This window comes from Belonocnema kinseyi, chromosome 7 (assembly GCF_010883055.1).
Source record: "Belonocnema kinseyi isolate 2016_QV_RU_SX_M_011 chromosome 7, B_treatae_v1, whole genome shotgun sequence".
Taxonomy (NCBI): Eukaryota; Metazoa; Arthropoda; class Insecta; order Hymenoptera; family Cynipidae; genus Belonocnema; species Belonocnema kinseyi.
In genome coordinates this window covers 106,733,945-106,756,560 of record NC_046663.1, presented here as the reverse complement: position 1 = coordinate 106,756,560, position 22,616 = coordinate 106,733,945, and the positions used below count along the sequence as shown (strand labels likewise).

Sequence of the window (22,616 nt, the reverse complement as noted above, 5' to 3'; positions counted from 1 at the left end):
TTTCAGAAATGTTTAATGTACCACCATGAATTTTTTCAGATTTTTCCTATTACTTTTTCTATAAAAACTATGCTTCAAAGTTGACTGTTTTTAAAGCTATTAAATTTCCTTACTTTTCATTAGATTTTCAGATCTGTAAGCTACAAATAATTTTTTGGAATATTACTTTTCGGCTCCTTAACGTACAACATTCGCACCTTTAAAATGAGTCCTTTTTCATTAACCTAACATTTTTTCTTTACATACTTATTCAACGTAAAAGCCAGAGGACTCGAATTTTCTCGCCGATAGTAATTCGTGACTCATGGATTTGGGTCAATCTGTAGCAAATATTTGCAATCCTTTACTTACACGGGGAGAAAATTCGGGATATTAATTCATTGCACTGCTCCTTCATTTTATTACGCTTTGGCGCGAGAACTAAGATCTCGGAACTCTTGCTTTTAAAGCATAGGTCTCGAAGTTGCAGGTATCAGGTCACTCCTCTTTGCTCTCAGGTGTCGAATTCTATGCTTTTAGATCATAAGAGTCCGAGACTTTCAAGCGCGTAAAAATTGTAGCTCTAAAATCACGCGTTTTCGTGAATTAATCTGTTGAAATTTCTATCCGTGGAGCAAGTCAGAAAAACATAATAACGTAAAAAATAATTTATATATATATAAATTTAATGCTTCCAAAAAAGGGTAAATGTATAGTAAGAACAAATGTGCTATTTCAATACAAATTTATTGATGTTCTGAAGTTCATATATTCGAAAACATAAATTGAAGAGTACACTATTATTAAAGGTTCCAAGAATTGTACTCTTATACAGAAACGATCTATACATTATTATGCAAATTCGCATGATCATTATTTTTTCATCCATAATCGCATATTTGTACAAATATAGCAATGTACATACAATACTCATTACTAGAGTACTCACACACTCTATTTCAGATAAAACAATTTTGCGAGCATTTTTGTTTGTCCTTTCAAACTCCACTTCATTTCCAACGTGCCCGATGCGCTTTTAATTTACTGATTTAAATCTCTTTGTTTGGAGCGGATTTCGAACCTCTTCCAAATAAATGCATGAAAGCTTGAATACAAAAATAAAAACTTTCAATTTAAATAAACTGAACTAAAATGAACCTAAAACTAAAGTAAAATCCTAACTAAGTTACTAATGCCTTTTTCACCTTCTTTAACACACACACACACACACACACACACATTTATCCATTCGATTTAAAGCTACATCAGGCGTGGAATCCCGGAAATACGAATATCACGAGATTAATTCTAGCAGCACTTTATTATTTACACTATCAACGTAAAATTGACCTTTAGAATACATACATATCGGCTTAATAAAGTAACTTGAGCTACAAGAAGAAGGTGCTAGAAAATATGTCGTACTTTATATACGACCTTCAAAAGTATAAGGGAACTATTTCATGAAAAAAAATATTTACAACTTTTAAATTAAAAGTTAAATAAGTTAATTTACATTGGCCCTACATTCGGAACCTCCTTGATTGTGTGTTTGGACTCGTTAAACAACAAATGTCAATCGATAAAACGAAAGGAATGACTCTTGGCCCTTTATTAGAGCAGAATTCGTTCATCATTAGCAGATCGTCTCGCAATTTCGGGTGGCTGCCCACTTTTATCACTTTGAATTCATCTCTTCCTTGGTTGCGTCATTCTTATTTTTCAAGAAAGATTGTCATCATCTTCCATTGAAAAATTCTCCCGTTCTCACGCAATCTTCATATATATTGTGCGATCGCGCATTTTGCTGAGCTTCATTTCCCTCAATGCTCTTTGCGCTTCGGTTGGTGATTGGAAGCAAACTCTGGCATCACCAGTTGGCATTCCTTGCTCATTGTACCGGCGAATTACATGTTCACGTTTAATTTCATAATCTCCGAAGAATTCGATTATCTCGTCAATATTGGCCTTGAAGGGAACATTTTCGAGGGAGACGACACAGCCAGGTTTTCCGAAGCCTTCTACATGGTCCATGGGTCCAGGAGGAGGGGCGTGTCTCGGAGGCATCATGTGCCTCGGCATTCCCATCATCCCTGGAGGTGGCGGTCCTCTGGGTCCAAAGCCGCCACCGAAACGAGGATGGTGCATAGGTCCAGAGAATCTTGGTCGCATTTCATGCATGGGATGATGGTGCAATGGGAAATGATGTGGCGGTGGTTGGAGCGGCTGCGGGGCTGACTGGCCATCAGCAAGTCCTAGAGTTTCCAACATTTTGTTTCGGGGCACTAACATTATCGATGGAACATTTTTACCAAGTGGTAATCCGTTTTTGCCGATTGCACGAAGAGCTTCTTCCGGTGTGTCAAACTCGCAGAAGCATTCGCCTGCTGGTTTGCCTGCTTGGTTTAACATCATGTGTATTCTGAAACAGAAATTTAAAACAGATTTTAAATTTTAATATTGAATAAATGAAACATTAAAGACTCAAATAAATGAATAGGGTTTCTAGTAATATCATTATCAAAAGGAATGGCACTGATAGTCGACTATTAATTGTACAATTTATAAAACAAGATTTCTATGTTATCAATTTGAAATTCCACAATTTTAAGTTCTTGGAAATTAATTTATTTTACTTCCGAGTACAACGACTTCAGTGCATACAAATTTCAAATTAAAGATTACTCAATTTTGAATATATAGTTCTAAAATAAATAATTTAATTTTTAAATATTTTATTCTTAAGGTCATAAAACCTTAACAATTTTCACTGCATAATATTAAAGGCACAAATTTATATTGTACAATTTTCAGCCATTTAATTTGAAAGTTATTCAATATTGAACGCTTAAGTTTGAAATTGGTAAATTTATTCATGAAAAAGATTGTCTGCTTTCAAAGGTTATGATTTTGCATAAATTCTGATTTGCATATATTCAAAATTTGGAAGGGTATTATTTTAATACTGTTTAACCACAAACGCTTTAAGCTCGAAACAACACAACTTGTACGATTTCAATTTGATAATCTAACAAAATAAACTATTTAAATTTTAAGCTACATATATACAAGCTTGGCCATTTAAATTAAAAACTGGTTCACCTTGTTTAATTTTGAACTCAAGACAGAATTGGAAAGTACATACATTATTTCAAGCATTATTATTATTATTATTATTATTATTATTTCATACATTATTCTAATTAGAAATTTATTTCTTTAAAACTGTAATAAACCTTTAGCACTTATTTATTTAAAATCTTAGAAACTACTAGAAAACTAAATTCTTCTTTCAAATAAGAAATTGTAAATGCTTATCACTGAATTCAGAAATTCAACTCCTTTAGGAATTTCTAAATTGCTCGAACATCAAACCTTTAAGTAAGAAGTTGGTCGAATATTCAATTGATAAGAAGAGAAATTGACAAAATTAGTAAGAATGATGATCGGTTGATGCAATATAGACATAGCACATTTTCCAAGCTGGGGAACAAAGGATCCCATGCACTAAGTATGTAATTTTTTCGGAGGTGTGTCATCAGTTAAGGGTTAACTAAATTAATTACAAGTATTCTACAGAGTAAAACGCAAATTTCAGAAACCTTTTTTTTTTAATGAACTACTTTTTGAGTTATTTAAAAAAATGTAATAAAATTTAAAAATTGGAAAAACAACAAATTTAGAGTCAAAATTAATTCAATAATTAACGAAACAACTTATAATTAAAGACAGCGGTTTTTATTGTAGACCCAGTCTTAATTAATTTTCAGGTAGCGAAATTTAAAAACTATCAAATTAATTTTGTTAATTATCATTTATTAATTTTATTCGCTGATGCGTTAGCAATAATTAATAAATCAGCAAATAATTAAATGTTTGAAATTTTCAAATCAAATACTAATTCCAAAGCTAAAAAAATGGTTTAAAAAATTCGAAATGCTCACCTATGAGGAACGATTCCTATATCAGAGAAAAAGTCCAAGATATCCCGATCACTCGATTGATAGGGAAGCCCTCTCATGATAATACAATCAGACTCTGACGAAATATCAGGCAGCCCTTCAAATTCCAGTTTCTCTTCCTCAAATTCACTTTCCGTGAGAGCAGCAGCGGTGATCTGTTTGGGTCCAATTTTCAGCGGCATCGTGAGCGCCTTCTCCGCGTCTTCCACAGTTGCAAACTGAACATATCCAATATACTTTGTAATACCCCCTTTCTCTATAGCTTTGATAAAAACATCATTGATGTTAAAGTTCTGAAAGAGGTTCCCGATATCCATTTCTTTGGCATAAGAGGGCAATTCAGTCAAAATAATACAAGACGAAGCTGGCTGCAAGTCCACCATTTCAACATCCTTTCCAATATCGTCCTGTTCCATAGGAAAATCTGTGTTTTCCTCCTTCATCGGCAAAATCTTAATATCATCTGTAATCACTGGAGAAAACTTCGACTCCCTTTCGGGAGGAATTTCTCGACCTGGAGGAATATCTCGAACTGGAGGAATATCTCGAGTTAGAGGAATATCTCGAACTGGAGGAAACCCGGGCCTAATATTGTCCCTATTATCATTCATAGGATAGGAATCCATTGCCTTTTCAAAAATCGACTCGTCCAGATGTAAGACTTCCACTTCAGAACCACGGACATATCTCGTACTCTTAAGAGCCTGCTCCTTTCCATCCGGCTTTCCAAATTTAACATAAGCGATTCCCACTCGATTTCCATGGTTGTCGTTGATCAACTTGAGCCCGTCTTTTCTGATAAAAAGTCCCTGGAATGCGTGACGAACATCGCTGTAAGTAGCCGTAAGAGGCATATTGCGCACTTCAACACAATTTCCACTTTCAGAAGAGACACTTTCATTTGGTCCCCCAAAGCGAGAGTTACTTGGTCCCCTGTTCATTGACCTATCACCGCCAGATCGGTCCACAGACCTTTCATTCGGATTATCAAAACCGCCCTTAAAGGGTGTCGCCTGGAAGGCGTGAGGGTTCCTCCTGCTGTCTAATTCTTGAACCTTGCTCAAAAACGCACTATTCGGCCTAATTCCCGGTCGAAAACTTCCTGCATTTCCGTTGTTAAACGAGTTGGAACTGTCTTGAGATGAAAAAGCCCCTGGTCTGTTCGGAAACCTTACAGAATCCATTCTTCCATTATCCGACCAGGGTTCTCTCCCCCTGTTAATTTGTGGCAAGTTGCTGTTTCCAGATAAAGCATTATTTCCTAAGCCCTGAGGGAGTGAATTCATTCCTAAACTTGGCATTCGATTCGTCATGAGGTTTCCGACGCCATTCAGACCATTGAGAGCGAATTGATTTGACTGCAACATTGAGGATGTAGTGCCTAATACTGAATTTCCAAAAGAAGTGGATCTATCGGCATCTGGAGTAGAAAGAGCAGCAGCGATTCCAGCTCCTAGAATATTCGGGGCGATCATTGCAGCTTGCAATTGTTGAGCACGAGGTGGAACTTCCCAAATTCCATTCTCGGATAAGGAAGGTTTCTTTGCAGAAGGTGCGGGTTTGTCTTTGCCGAATTGAGCAACACAGACGATGTCGGTGGTTTCTTCGTCATTGGAATCTTTACGTCTAGGATCGCCTCCACTAGTTCTTTTTAAATCACGATCCTTGGATCTGGTGCGATCACGTGACTTGGAACGATCACGACGACGGCGTCTATCTCGCCTGTCGCGTTCACGAGATCGGCTTCGATCGTATCTGCGAGCTCCGCGATCTCGTCCCCTGTCGCGATCACGGTCTCTGTCTCGATCGCGACGGTCACGCTCACCGCGACCACGATCTCTATCACGGGATCTGGAGCGGTCTCGGGACCGAGATCGGTCTCGTCTTTCTTTTCGGTCTTTGCCTGATTCGCTCTCGGTGTCTCGCTCTTTTTCTCGTCGAAGATCAGGTGGAGAAGCCTGCTTTGGTGGCACTACTACTGGCACGGCTGGTGTAGGTGTGGCCTGCATGAAGGACTGCAAGGAGAGAGTTTGCTGTCTAGCGGCCTCAATGACCTTTTGCATTTCTGTGCGGGAACTCAGGAGAAGCTTGATCTTCATTTCTTTTATTTTACCTCCATCGAGCATCATTGCTTGTCGAGCGTCCTCATCGGTACTGCAAGGAAATTAAAAAAAAGTTTTATTTACATTATTTAAACAAAAAGTTGAGAAATTTAATAGCTTTAATGAGAGATATTATTGTTTTTATCTTAGGATAATGAAAATCTGAAAATTTGACCCGACTGAGGGGTGGCTGTGTTAATCGAGGGTAAAGTTCGCTGTCATCAATATTTTTCTCTTTCATTGAAAAATTAGGTTCTGATGAACAATGTTCATACAATGGCCTTTATTATTACCATATTCATTTTATTAAGAAATTTGTGAAAAATAAAATAAAAGTTATTATATTTCTAATCCGGCAAGATCTCTTAAGTTATGAGTATTTGCATTTTAAGTTAGGATTTCAAAAAAATACAATTTTTTTTAAACTTCGATAATGTTTGATCTAATTCAGTTATTCTAATGGCCGAAATAAAAACATGCAGGCTGTATTCCTTGTAACAGGAAAAATGCAATGAAAAATTAGAAGAAAATATCATTTTTACAGACTTTTTTACATTTATACTTTCAAGCAAATCGCTGATATTTTGTTAATTCTTCACTGCTTTCAAATTTTCCGGTGGATTTCTAAAAAAAAGTAGTAAACCTCACTAGAATCCGGAAAGAAAATATAAATATCTGAACTACGCTCAGAACTACATCAAACCCGGCAAATCCTATCCAAGTTTGAAAAAAAATTAAATATATGGGCGCTAATAAGGTAATTTTTGTCTGGGTCTGGAATCTTGGAAAAGATTAATGAATGTGTCCCACGAATTTTGAAAATAATAATTATTAACAATGTCCTGGCAATATCCCGATTTCCCGGACCAGCCACAACTCTGGATTATTGTAGTTGAAACTGTCAACTTTTAGCAGTTTTATGTATGATTAATGTAAATTTTTCTTTTAGTTAAAGAGTTTTTGACTCTTGTACTTTTTTATCTTGAAATGGAATTATTTCGTTTAAAACCGAACTTTTTTAAAATGATTTAAACTCTTTATTTGAAAAAACTTAAACATCGTAATTATTCAACTCTAAACTAAAAAAGGTTTAAAAATCTGATTTTGAATTTCAAATCCTCCAATTGTTCATATTTAAATGTGGAATTCTTAGACTTGAATTGGTTTAAATTGGAAGTTTTTAATCTATGAAAGCTACACATTTTAAATATAATTGTCAAATTTAAAAAGATTCCACAACTAATAATTGAACGGTTGGGTGTAATAACAGCCTATGTACTTGTATTTTCAGGATAAACTTATTTTGTAAGTAACTTTATGAACAATAAATGGAAAACAAGTGACTTTTAAAAGAGGAAGTAGGCTGCTATTGCATCCAACCACTCAATTGTTAAATTGCAAATGCTACAAAATTAAAATTGTGTAATTTATAAAGTTTGAATCTAAAGTGTGTAATTCCATGCTTAACATTTCCAACATAAAATTTTTTGAGTACCAAGGCTTGCAATTTAAATTTGATCATTTTTAAACGACTTATATTAAATTTTAATCCAAATAATTTTCAATGTTCGAATTTAAAATAATTAAAATTTTACTACTTTCAGTTCAAGCTAAAATTATTAAATTTTGAATGCTAGCAAAGCAAAATTGTTTAAATTCAAACGCCTTAAAGAAGCCGGTCCAGGACTATAATAACGGAAAATTCCGTTTTACTCGCCGCCCTGTCGCTTTATAATTGACTGCTCATCTTATGAAAAATTCCGTCCTACTAGACAGTGCATTTAAGGGCAATCAACATAAAATTATACTGTACTTGTAACTGTAATCAAAATTGAGGACTCATAATTGTAATTTAATTTATTAATTTCAAGCTTAAACTACTTGATTTGGAACGATATTAATTTCAATTGGTACTAATTAAGACCATTTTTAAAATTAAAACACAACATTTCACAATACTTCAAAATTAGAAGGTCTCAAAGTAACTACGGATAAAAAAAAGCATATCTTTGCAAAAACCGACAATTGTTTACAATATAAGGTGTGAAAAAATTAATTGAAGAAGAATGTAACACGCTAAGAATCTTTTTTGATAAAGTAGGACATTTTTTATAAATAAAAGAATTAATTTTAATAAAAATTTGAAAAATTATAAGCTTTCTTATAGGTCTCTACGCGATTAGTTTGAAAACATGGAATTAAATTTTCTAATAATAAATTGAAATATACTTTGGAAATTAAAATTTCTGGAATAAGAAGCTTCTTGGTTATTTAATTATCTATGAATCTTTTTTTATGGATCTAGATCTCGAACTTTAGTTATCTTGGGATGCAAAATTAATTTTGAGGTAAAAGTTAATTTTCTCTTTTAGAATATCTCACCTAAATGCTATGAAAGCATCTCCCAGTTCACCACCAACGATGTGTACACCACCTTCTGGAATGCTGAGTCCTCGGAAGAACTGGCGAATGTCCAGGGCATTAGCGGACCACGCCAGATTTTGTAGCCTAATTATGACACTCATTTTGATGCCTGATATTTATCTGTAATTCAAGATACGGAGAAATTACGACCATGTTTTAACAAGGTGTATGAAACACGGCAGATGAGAATTCATTTCACATTGATATAAAAGTTCCAATAAAAAATAATCCAGGATCAATCTCAGATAATGGCACTCCAAAAATTAATCATCCTTAAAAATAGTTTATGCTGTAACTTATATCGTATTTTGAAGAACAATAATGTTGGGATTTTAATTAAGCGTTTAAAGTTTTGCGATAGACTTTCATACCGATTTATTATTTTTCTTTGTTTAAAGGTAAAACACTAGAAATCAACAGAAATCCCCACTGATTCTCTTTCGTATATCTTAACTTACAAAATTAAAATAATATTTTTAGTTTTCTGTGATTTTTATTTACGAATAAAAATGATTTAGCCATTTCTACAAAATTAACAAGAAAAATTATCTAAAATGCCTTAATCATTTTAGACATAAGAACACAATAATGTCGCAAAACATGTGGCACACATCTTTCAGATTTTTAGCTCAGAATATGACAGAATATAGCTGAAACCATTAAAACTCCTTTGTTCTTTATTTTAATTATTATATTTTATTAAACTATACTAAGAAAATTTGGGCAACTCCTTTTTCAATATGCGAACTTAAAGAAATATATAGAACTGAGTTTAATGGTAAAATAATAATTTACTACTTAAATTACATCTAATATTTTATCACTACTTTTTAAAGATGGCGCTAGGGTTCGTTTAAGTAGATATATTAATAGATTATAGAATATTTTTAAAGATGTACCATGATAATAAATAATTACGCAGATTGCAATGCAGTATTAGCCAAAATATCCATTTTAGATCCAGTTTTTCCACGCATCTCTTATACTTTGAATTTTTTACGAAATTAAGCAGATAAAAAATAAATTTCTCAAAGCTCTGTAGGCTTTCACCCCGTTTTTTACAAACTAATTTCCTGCTACAAATATCATTATCAACAAATCTAAAAATATTTCTTCAATTAAATATGGCTGATTAAAATATATTTTAGTAGAAATACTTCCACAACAACTAAAAAATCTAATCATTCTACATTTACAAGGATCACAGCGGTTAACTTGTTAAATTTAGATCAATAGGCGATTTCTTTCATTGTTAAAAACTTTATACTGTATGGTTGTGCTTCGTGAATTGCACGAAAGGGCATTTAAACTAACAGTAACGAATTTTCATTCAAATATTTCTAAACCGTAGCTGTAAGTAGGTGTGTTGCGACTTTACATTTTTAACGAAAGATAAAATTTCAAAAATACGAATTAAAAAATGCTCATATTTGAATTTATCTAGTTTTCACCTTTACAGATACTTTATTTAAAAAAATTATTTCTTGAATTTTATCAGTAGATAGATATCGATTCCTAATTCTTGTCAATTTGGTTACATTATATGATCGTGGGCTTATTTCACTGAGAAATAATAAAATCAGAAAAAGGTGAATTCTGCAGTAAATAAAGCATAAAGGATTTCTGTTGCTTGTCAAGATTCAACGGAGAATCATCAGGAGTTCGGTTCGGGGTACAAATTCCTCAAATGGCGCAAATCCATCGCCAAAGCACACTTTATGAACTAAACTTTTGTATATCATGACAATCTGAACTCAGTCAAGGGGAAATTATTTTTAAAACAATAGGGTTGATGCATGATTGAGAACAATTAAATTTTTCAATAATAAATCCTACTCTTTTCATTGATGTAAGAAAAAGTAGTTTAAATATTTTATTTCCAACGAAACAAATTCTTAAAATACAAAGCATATTTTTTAAGGAATTTTTTATTTGAGGCCAACAAAATTTAACTATAGAAAAAGTTATACAGTTCCGCAGAAATAGATGTGCAAGCCTGCTATTCTCTAAGAGATGTAATCTTCACTTTAATAAAAAGAAAATTTCTCTTGAGATATTTAGGTTTTGAATGCGGGTAAAATAGACTTGACCTTAAAAAGTTAGTCAATTTCGAGTAAATCATCCAAGAATTTTGAGATTGCAATTTCAGGGATCACAGCAGTTTAATTTTTTTTCGAAAAAGGAGATTCTTTTCCAAGAACTTTTCCACACACTACATTGTCATTTCTGTGTGAAAAAAATTGTTTAGCTACCGTTGAGAAATTTGTCGAACACCTGAGAATTTTAATGATAAAAATACATTAGAAAAAAAATTTAGGGGAAAGAAAATAAAGTTAAAAAAATGAATCAATCCTGAAGGGAAGAAATGCCTTAAAACGCTAAATACTATGCTACAATTTTAATCCAATTTGCATTAACATTTTTTTTATATTATTGAGTGATTACCAAAAAGTTGACCATTTTAGACAATGAGATTTTCGAAAACAAAAAATTCCCAAACAGCCAAAAATATATATATATTTTTTTTACTTTAAGGGTAACCCAAGAGAGTATGAAAATATGAAACTAAGAAATCAATTAATGTATTCGTGATGGACATGAATTTTACACGTTTGCTAATAAAGGCGCGTGACAGGACATACTCTAATATCAAATCAAATAAATTTTTTTATGCATGCAGAACAGATTAAAACATTCAAAAATATGAGAAAAATAAATTTCATGATTTTCAGTTCAGCGTTTCAATAAATCATCGCATTTTATGGAATTTAAAATCAACGTGAAGCGTTACCGGATATTTAATAAAAAATATTACGAAAAAGTAGTGATCATTTTTAATTGCCATCTGGAATCAACGTTGATAAATCGATTTTTAACTGTACCAAAATCTTCAGAAGTATACAATGAACAATTTTAGCTCGCATTATGAATAGTTTGAATACTTATTTTCGAGTTTTATCCTAAAATAACAATGCAGCGTGACCAGAGTAAAAACTTGTCGGATATTGGAAATATAGGTATGTATGTATTTTGTAAAGTTTTTTAAACCCCGAAACCCAAGGCATGAATTTTAGGTAATATATTTTCTTAATACTGCACAAAAATCTGAAAAGCTTAGTGCATCCAAAATTTGTGTGGAATACTTCATTTTTGATAAAAAAAATAAATATTGAAGAAGCAGTATCGAAATCTCTATTCGAAAATGCTGTGACCGTCAAACGTCACGTCCTGCAAACCGCTTAGGCAATCACTGCAGTTGCTTCATTGACTAATGAAGTACATTGCAGACAGCTTGCGAAAATTCAAATTACAATTTCTAAGAGAAATATATTCCTTTACGTAAAATTGTCGAAAATCAGCAGCCAGTCGTAACCAAATCTCACTAAAAAAATACAATTTTGCTTAAAATATAAAACCTTAAAAAAAATAGTAATAAATAATGCCATTAAAGTGCGTGAGAGATGTTTCCAAGGATAACCTCAAATTTGTTAATCATATGTCGAAATCACGAGATCATTTTTCCGCCTCAAACCTTTGCTGAAATAATTCTATATCGGCAAAGGTTAAAGTGTTACAGTTATTCAATGAGCAAGAATGTCTCACCATCCAAATATCGACTTTTGTCACATTTGCGCTGTCACACTTTACAGATCCTCGGTTTAGAAAGTTCTAGCACTTTAAATATCTTTTAGGATTTTATTTATACTTTTAAAACACGGATTCAATAATAAACACAACAATAGGTTATGTTTACTGTTCACCCTTGCAATAGCCAGCAGCCATATTGATTTCCCCATTAAATGAACAACAGTGCTACTCAGTCTGAATTAATTCCGACAATCCGTTCAACCAATAAGACTTCCCGGGAAAATTAAAAAATATACTTTTTAAACATTGAAACAGAATATTCAAACTTATTTGAAAATAACTTTTCTTTATAAATTACGTTCATTTATAGTATACTTTTAATTTAAATATGCAAAGAAAAATATTCTAAAATATTGAACAACCCCATTAATGGCAATTGAACAGAAAATACTGAAAAATATAGGAAATTTTATAATTGACCTTTCGAGCCGGGTTGTGAAACCGAAAGAATTGTGCACACGACTAGTAATTTCAATATTTTTCTAAAAAAATTGATTGATGTAGGTACGATTTACATACCGTTCTCTAAATACAATCGAGGGGCGGCAGTATGGAACTGGGCAACCCAAATTTGTTAGATGGTGAGTTTATCGCACAAACAATTCTTAAAAATGAAATAAACGTTAGGATAAAAAGTGGAATTCTCATTTTTTTTTAATACAGAAATAACGAGTCACGATACTTTTTAAAATTATTATCGTTTGTTGAAAAAAAAATCTTTATATGGACCTTTTATCTCGCCTTTCCCCGAATTATCATCGAACAGAATAACTTGTTCATATCAAACATTTGTTATTTTAATTTAGCTTCCCCATTTCTCGAGCACTAGTTTAAATTTTATCGCAATCTACAGCCTAGGCTGTTCCAATTTGTAGATAGTGTCACTTTGAGATGTGCAGCTAACACATTATTTCCTCGAAAATTCGAACTTCAAGGCTAAAAAATTTTATATTTGAAATAATTAAAAATTGAGTTGCAATTCTTTATAATCCACTTTTAGCTGGAAACATTGAAACTTCAGCGATAACATTTTTTAAATAAAATGAACACTTCTCAAATTAGAAGTTAAATTATTTTTATTTCAAATAGTTTAGAAATCATTACAAAGTTTCAAAAATATCCTGTAAAATCCTGTAAAATAAAAATATTCCAGATTCATTTTTGACAATTTTAGAAATCTTTTTAAATATTCTCATGAATTAATATTTCAAAATAAAAAAATAATAATTTTCAATTTTCCTAGGAATCTTAAGAAAATGTTTTCTATTCTTTTGGAGCCTTTCACTATTCTTACAAAGTTTCTAAATTTTTTGTTCGAAATCTGCAAAAAGCTATATTTTGTTTAAAATTAGACCATCCTGGGCTATTTACATCCAAAATTATGGTATCAATAGTGGGATTTTGTAAAAACACGTAGACATTTCGATTGATAATTATTAAATAATCATTATGAACATATTATTTTGAAATCATTTTACTATAAAAAATAGTCAATAAAGTTTCAAACAGGCATTCACATTTGTTTAACTACTAAAACTTTCCAATTTAAACGGTTTAATTGTTAACGTTAAATCTGAAAATTCTTAAGTTTTGAACTGATTCCAAATCGTCTGGTAAAATCAATGTTATTATTATTTACTTGTTAATCCCTAATGTATCGTTCAATTTAAAAAAATTTTATAATTTATATTCACAGTCAACCGAAAATTTTGTAAATTCACAATTTTCGACTTCAAACGCTTCTAACTGTTAGTTCTTAAAGTCCCACTCTTGTAAAATTCCAGGCTTCCCGGTTGTTTTGGGCTTAAATCAGCAAAACGTCATCTCAGAAGTGCACTTCTGTCTTGTCATTAAATAATTAAAAAGTGATTTCGATTTTACAGCACGTTTTTTCACTCTCTTTATTTACAAGGTTTATTTGATCTCATGGTTGCAGACTTTCTTCTTTAAAATCTTAGATAATTAAAAATAGGAGTACCTCAAATAACTCTAGAAAAAGCCAATGAGATTTGAGTATTCGAATTTCTAAAGATGTAAGATTTTCCTGAATATGAAGATCTATTCAGTAAAACAGAAAATAACCACAGAAAATATAATGTGCAGAGGCAGATATATTATTTACATTGCTTCAAATTACTTAAAGCTTCAGTTATTCTTTTTTTTATTCCATAAAGATTATTATTCGTATTTCTTCTTTTTCTATCATTAAGTTTATAAACCAAAGATTACTTTTACGATTTTCAATAATAAATAATCAATTGGCTTACATTCCCAAGTTTTACTTTTAAACAATTTAAAAATATAACATGTTTGGTAGATACCTTGAATTTGAATTATTCGAGGATTATGGATTTTATTAAAACCATGTCAAGGTCCTATCGTTAACGAACTGTATGCTCACATTTATACACAAGCGCCTGACTGTTAATTCGTCAATCGTTCAATTGTAAAGTCACATACATCTGGAGTACTTCATAAATATTATTACAAAAGAAGTATTTTATGATACTTGCAGATGAATTCTTAAATTGGACTAACAATTAAACAGATTCGAATTAAAAATAACGTATCAACATGGCTATATATTATACATATGTGCAATATCTCAAAAACCTTAAGATTTCCGTCAGTGAAATTTCGATAAAACATAAAATAGTGACACCTATGACCTTTTATATATTCATCTGATATCACCGGATATTAATTCCTTCAAGCTTAAGCTTCAATTGTCTCTAAATCTATTGTAAACGGTTTGGGCGGTGTCAAAGTAATGTTACCGTTATTATACCAGCGACAATTACGGTTTTCCTGTACATGGTACGGACCTACGTAATTTTGATTCATTTATCTAGATTCTAGAATCATTTTTAATCGAAACACGTGATTTTTAGGTTTTTATCTTATAAAAAATATAAGACATTTCGCATATATCAAACATGAATGTACATCCTGTATTATCAGTTATTGCACAAAAACTATTGTCCGATTTAGTTATCACAGGCAAACGAATCTCGTAGTTAATTAATGTTAACCCTATCACCAAACACCACAAACAACTAGGAAATTAAATGTACAGGATACTGGAAATTGCCCATATGCCATTCCTCTAGTTGCATATTATCGTAAGCCTTTAAAAATGATTTTTTAAATTGAATTTCATACTTTATGACGCCACGTATCGACTATCGGTAACGCACAAGAGCTCCCGTATAAACATCAGTTTCCGGGGTTGCCTCGCACTAGCCGAGCTTATAAATCGGAGCTCTCGAAATGTAAACAATCAGGACCACTGAACCGTTTTCAATTGGCATGACTAATATACTGGAGTGAGTACTCGCGTACTGCGACCCTTCCGAAGCAACATTCGCAACCGCTCTCGTCCTGCTACCCTGAGAAACATGAACCCTTGTGTATATTAAACCAAAAATTAAGCATGCTCTAGAAACGCCTCACGTACTTCAAGGGTCAGTTCCGCGGTCCCAACGAGCACAAACTCTTTTCAAAATAATAAGGTCGTAAGACACATTCGAAAAAAGGTCGTATCCCACTTTCAAAAAATAATGTTCAAAATATGTCACATAACCCTGCCAATACAACCCTTGAAAGTTATTATTTTTTTCGCTGATTATTAATATTTTCCATGAAATATAGAAACTGTCAAACAAATTGAAACTATCGATGGTTAGTATTAAAAATCGCTTCTGTTTCTTCCGTCTGTGGCTTTTGTCCTTACGCAAGTAAATGAACGATAATTATGTCTGTTATAAAGATATAACAAAGATGCAATATAAAATTTCTTGTACATATGTCACAGTATGTCAGAAAACCCATGAAGATGAGATTCGAACCCACGAGGGCTTGCTGTTTTCAACTATATAGCGAACGAGACCAATCAAAATACTTTCGAGATTTTCGTTCGAATTCGATACTACCAAGACGTAACTATATTCACTCAAATTAGATTAAATTATTAAAAATACCGAAATCGCAATGAAAATTTGCAGTTACGCGTCATTGTGAAAAATAGCTAATTTGAATTTGTAAATATTTTATTTTTGATTTTGTTCCAATCTGTCAAAATGTAGTGAGAAGGAAACAGAAGATTCGTTAGTTTTTGGATAACGTATTTAAGCGAAAGATTCGAACGAATCTCTGCTTCTTAGTTTCAAAATTGCTTAGTAAAAAATGGAAAAAATATGAAATAGAACGATTGCATTAGCTCAAATATAAACATAAGTTAATCATACTAATTAAATTTATTGTAAAATAAATCTATACGTAAAGTTTCCAAATTTATATCTTCTACCTATTAAATGTTTGAATGCAAAACTTCTTAATAGCTAACTAAATTAAAAATATTCTTTTTGTTCGTGGGTACATGGACTACCGCACGAGCTACAAATAGGTCATCAAACTCCAAATTTTAAAATATGTTAGACGTGTAAAGGAATAGTTGTAGTATTATATATATAATAATTATAATATTAATTATTGAATAGTCACGAAGCATGGACATAGGAAACACGGGACTAGTCATGCCATCCTAACTTGGGCGAGCGGGGTTGAATCCACGGGAGGGAGGAGAATTCCATGAGTGGGAAAAGCCGCCATCTTACGATGTGCCATTTGATTATGCGCACGAGCATTTTTGCCGACAAACTGTGAATGAAAATATAAACATGTGGGCGCTGCCATGTTTGTCGCGGGACATCAAAAGGTGGCGGATCTCCCCGCTCATTGCATCACCCCCGCAATGGCATGCCTAGTCCCTTGTTTCCTATGTCCATGTCACGAAGTCATCAGATTCTATTAAGCGAAGGGCATCTTAAATTGTCTTATTTTAGAATTGCTGTATTTTCAAACAGAATTGTTCACAAATTATTTTTCTTAATGTAATAAAGACAATTCAATAATCATGCACTTATTTAATATTTTCAGTTTCTCATTTAAAACTTCCCTTATCGTTAACACTGTCCTGTAGAATATGCCCTTCTGTGATTGTGAAACGCTGATATTTAAGTCAATGATATTAATAAAAATGGACCGAAAACCAAAAAGATTTTACGTTTGAAGCCAAATCTCAGGGCTTTTAATTAAAAAAATTAATCCACATTTTGCCGACTTTGAAATTTTTTTCTAAAATTAGTAAGAAAGATTCAGAAAAAGACAATATATTTTTAGGTACTTAAATATCAGGTAATTTGGTTATTGATAAGTAGCGAAATTAAAATTAAATTTAGAAAAATTGAAGAATAACAAGTTCTTCATGATTACATGATTTAAAAATAGTGTATTCGAATTTATAATCGAGAAATAAATATTTCCCAAAAGACTTATTAAAGTAATTTTCCTTTCCGGAGATTTTGAGACTAGGTAGAGGGTTATATTTTCAGATATTAGATTAATGAAATAGTGTATATCATTTTTAATCATAAGAAATAATTACTAGACAGGGAATGATATCAAAAATTCATAAAAAGAATTATAAAATCAAAACACAAATAAATATTGGGAGTAGTTAGTCATTTTCAACAATTATGTATGAGGAATTAAATTTATATATCAAACTCTTACGGTAGCCAAAAGGTGTTTTCCCCCTATTTAATTAACTCTCTGTTCACAATTTTCCAGCTGTAAGTTTCCTACTTTTTCTGGCCCTGTATATATAACTATTTTTTTACATATATATTTTACTGCTTACAACGAAATTCTTTTATAAATTTATTATTATTAGGTAAAATATGAAATTGCATAAACTTCACGAAATTAATTAAAAACGTTTAAAGCAAACTTTATAACAAAAAAAAAAAAAAAAAAAAAAAAAAAAAAAAAAAAAAAAAAAAATGAATAAAAACTCTTTAAAATTATCTAGAATGGAGCAGTTTTTATCTATTTCAAATTATAACTTTAATAAATTAAGTTTGTATATTCTTAGAATAAATTTGTATTTTTAGATAATAAAAGCACTTGGGAGTTCATTATTAATTGAATGATAAAAATAGTTACTAACATTTGACTGATAAAAGATGAAGTAGTCATCATTTATCTCTTTGCTCTTTAAACATAAATAAAAACGGTTTTAATATCTCCTTTAAATTTAGAAATTTCAAAAATGGCAACTAAAATAAAGAAGGGCAAATCAAAAACTGAAAAAAGTACAGACTTTCATTGTCTATAATTATTCACTCTTAGTTGAATCGTAGAGTTGATCACTTCGCAAATATTTTGCAGACGTGGCTGTTGAGTTGATATCAAATCTTCCTCTGTAACAGGCTTCAACGAGAAATAAGACCTTCGAACTGCTGCACAAAACCGCTCACGTTCTTCAATCAAGTTTCTTTTTTTTTATTTCTTTAGTTTTCATCAAACTTTTATGGGAGGATCTACTTTATGAGAATTTTGCGTATAGTTGGTATACTTTTTAAAATTATTTAAACAAAGATTTAGGATTTTAGGTACTTACCTACCAAATTTTATAATAAAATTAATTTTACTGATGATAAATTTTAATTTGTACACTTTTACAAAATCACTGATCATTTTCTAAAGATATTTTCTTTACAGTCAAACTTTTGTTACCGTTAAATTTATGGTTTCGTAAACATTCTTGATCAAAAGCCCTTTAAATAATTTAATAGATCATTTTTAGTGAAAATAAAATTTAACGAATGAAAGAAAGTAATCCGAAAATCTTGAAGAGAGGAACTTAAAATGCGATACAACGAAAAACAGAAATCAAGATAAAAATGATTGCCCTAAACTCAGAGGATCGATATAAATAATAGAATATTCATTCCCAGAACGAGAAAACTCCAAGACACAAAACGATGTTTTGACAAAAAAACAATTTTAGATTATCGAATAATTTAAGTTAGCCCCACGGCTACATACACCTTTGAAACTTGACATTTTTTGTACAAAAAGGATAAAGTTAGCAATGTAAATTTATCTTGCTAATATACAAGTTTTTCCGACCGACGAACTTTCAATGGTGAGCTGTTATCGATGTTCAACATCATGCTTGCAGATCAACAGACGAATCTAATTCAGTTTTCTCATAAAAATATCTCCACAAAAAAGGTAAAGACCAAACAATTAAAATCACTTGTTTTCATCGTTAAGTAAAAATATATGAAATGGATATTTCAATTAATTTATTATTTCGAGTTCTCTTTCATATTGCCTAACTCACACGAAAAAATCGAGGCAGATTTCTGTCTAGGATCTTCCATCAAAAATAGCATTACTACTTTTTATTCAATCAAAACTAATGACAATGACTTTTTTTAATGACACAAACATCTTTTAATTGTCAGAGATGATGAGGAACTCGATAATCTGAGACGAATATATTAAACTGAGCTTAATTTTTTTTGCAGCACGAGCTACAAATTACAAATTTATCATGAAATTACTGCCATTTTTTTTGTCGACTCAGCTTATAATGAAAAAAACTTCGTAAAAGACAAATCTAAATTTGACTTCAGTAACCAAATTATAATAGTGGCCACAAAAATTTCTTTAAATTCAAAGATTTCCCAAACACTTTACTTATAAAATTTCTTTCCCTGATTTGACGCCACTCTGTATAAACATAAAAAGATCAATAAAATACGATATATTTCGATTGAGATTAAACAGTAAGAGAAGAAGTCATTGCATGAGACAATTAATTTAGCCAGCTGTCCATTTTTTTTTAAGTTATATGTGGGCGTTCTCGTAAAAAGGAGGACCCTTGTAGCCAGACAAATTCTCGGAATTTTAAGCCAAGGACAAACGCTTCAGGTTAAAACACGAGTCACCGGGTCATTTTTTAAGTTCGAATTTCAAAAAACTGCTTTACAAGAAAAACACATTTGAATTTGGTGAGTATCGTAAGCGCACGCGTTATACTTTTTCGTCGAAAAAAATGTACCCACTTCAGATTGACTTCGAGAGAAGTCTTGCGTCCATAGATTCAGTACAAGCCTTATTATCATCTTCCATTCAAATCCGAGAATACTAATTTTGACCTTAAAAAACCGCGAATATCTCCGAAACTAAAATCGGCCGTAAGGGCCCTTTTCATGCGAACGCTCACATATTTACCGAATTATCTAAAATACTAAGGGTTCCAGATTTGGTTCTCTATATTTTTCTTAACAGTTGGAGTCTCAAGATGCGCATAAAATGCAGCCTCTTCCCCTAAAAACCTTTGTTGGATAAAAATCCGAGCCATCGAAACACGAAAATCACCACTTCTTTCTCATTTAATTCCAAGTTGAAGAAAAGCATGCGTCGCAACGCAAATCACATTACGTTAAAATTTGTCTTAAAACTTAAGAGACATATTTTACTGACCGAAAAGTAAGCATCATGTTTAATTTGTCGGGGATTCTTTATTTATTCACATGACGGTGCTCCGCCCTTGATAATGGTTAGTTTTATAAATTCAAGGACTGCTTACCGATGACAGGTGAATCTAGAGAACTAGGACTATTGGTTAGGATTTACTTAAAAACTCAGTCCAGAGGAGAATGACGCATGAAAAATACAAAAGTAACTTGTAAACCCAACACAAAATCACAACACTTGTTTCCCAAATTACAGACTAGTTTTATTACGTTACTATGGGATCATTACCTTCACAGAAATTTCTTCCTTCTTCAATTTTCTAGCTCAGCTAAAAGGTACGATGCAAGCTAAGAAGTCGACGACAATAAAGACGACCAGGCAGCAAATGGCCCATCAGCGAGGAAAGATAAAATGAAGAAGCGGAAAAGAAGCAGTAAGTTTCACTGCATCATTGTTAGAAACTCCATCGTGGACAGCGCTTTTGCTCTTTGCACTTAATACACACCAATCTCGCTAAGCTCCTGTAACACACATCATTGTTGCCATGCTGTATCGTATAACCCCTCTAATAAGCAAGTAAATATATAGAATCAACATTCAAATTTTAGACGTCCTGTTTGATCCATCGTAGGGGTATGCAAAATTGCTGCAGGTCGGGTCAACCTGCAAAAACCCGCCAACTCGCATTCAACTTAAAAACCTGAAACGCTTTCTAGATATAAGTTCTACAGAAGTAGAAGACTTTTTAAACATTATTTTTCAATAAAAGCGAAGGCGGATAAAACGCAGTCGGTCGTTAGGTGTATTAGGGTGAAATTGTTTTGGAAATTACCTGACATCAGGTCCAAGCAATTAGTAAAAGAAAATTTAATCTTTTTTATTTACAAACGCTACAATATTTGGATAAACTTCCAAAACCGTTACATCAAAATTTTGACTTGCCATTAATCAGGGTACTAGTGGTAGGCTCATTTACCAACAATTTCTTGCAGAATTATTAAATAATGCAAATTTAAAGGACTTTTTCTTATTTGTTGCATTTTAAACGATTGTCATTAACATTACTATAAAATTATTTTAAAAATGTTGGAATTATAATCATTATGCTAATTAGTAAAAAAAAAAAAGTTCAATTTGCAAAAGAACCCGCACGTTTGCAATGGAAATAGAATTTCGGTTAAATAGGAAAAATTTGGTATGTTGTAGTATACTTTTCCCTATTTCTTTCCTCTTAACATTATTATTTAAAGAACAATATTGTAACCTCATAACATTTTTAATACAGAATCTTTAATAAATGAAATAAAAACAATTTTAAATGTATGTATGTACTATTCTCAGCCCTGCCACAGCCAAATTTACTTGGAACATGTGAAAAACTGACCCAATTAAATAAGAAAATTACTAACTGACTAATGGGCCATAATAATATCGCTAATTTTCTTTTCACTTTAAAATAATTTAAAAGTATTCGGTTAATATGACTTCAAAAAATTAAGGAGTTAAATTTAAATTAACTCAATGACTTCTTTTAAATTAAAAAATTAGAAGAATCCGATGAAATTCATAAATATTCAAGGTGAATTATAAGAAAAATTTTAAATGATTTAAAAACAATTCGAAAATTTGAAAAAATGCCTTGAATTCATTAAGTTTGAAAAATGTAAGGGACTTCAAAAGAACTTGATGAAATACGTAAGAATTCAAAGTGAGTTAAAAACTTCAAGATGAATTAAATAAAAATCCAAAACAATTGAACTGACCAGTCAATTTAATGTCGAAGATTTCAAGAGAATTTCACAGATTTCAAAAGAATTCAGGATAAATTAATAAGACTTCTAGATGAATTCCAAATTTATTCGAATGAATTACAAAAAATATTTGAAAATCTTTAAAACCCTATAGAATCCACCCAGTGAACAAATTCTTTGCAATTCATTAAAATATTATAAAATAGCGTGAAATTCTATGAAATCTGACATTTCCTGAAAGCCTAAAAAAAATTATGAAAATACGTAGGGCTTTCAAAATCTCCTAAAATCACTCAAATCCTCAAAAATCTTATCAAGCGCCTTGGATTTTTTTTAAATATCTTCAAACCTTATAGGTCCTACACAATCGTTCCATATCTTCCGAAGTTCTAGGAAATGCTTTACAACTGCATGAC

The 22,616-nt window shown here is 31.6% G+C and overlaps 1 protein-coding gene across 2 annotated transcripts in view; it reads right to left on the bottom strand.

Annotated features, from left to right (window-relative positions):
- Positions 1 to 927: 927 nt before the first annotated feature.
- Positions 928 to 22,616, bottom strand: part of LOC117175977 — a 36,585-nt gene continuing 14,896 nt past the window's right edge. Inside the window, exons 2-5 of one of the 2 annotated variants that reach the window (XM_033365870.1) lie at positions 20,738 to 20,970; positions 8,426 to 8,587; positions 3,924 to 6,095; positions 928 to 2,401 (exon numbers count right to left, since the gene is read on the bottom strand). In XM_033365870.1, coding sequence (XP_033221761.1) covers positions 1,747 to 2,401; positions 3,924 to 6,095; positions 8,426 to 8,568 — 2,970 coding nt within the window. In that variant the 5' untranslated portion in view covers positions 8,569 to 8,587; positions 20,738 to 20,970 and the 3' untranslated portion in view covers positions 928 to 1,746. The remainder of the gene's footprint in view (positions 2,402 to 3,923; positions 6,096 to 8,425; positions 8,588 to 20,737; positions 20,971 to 22,616) is intronic. The other variant, XM_033365871.1, reaches the window with a different exon arrangement.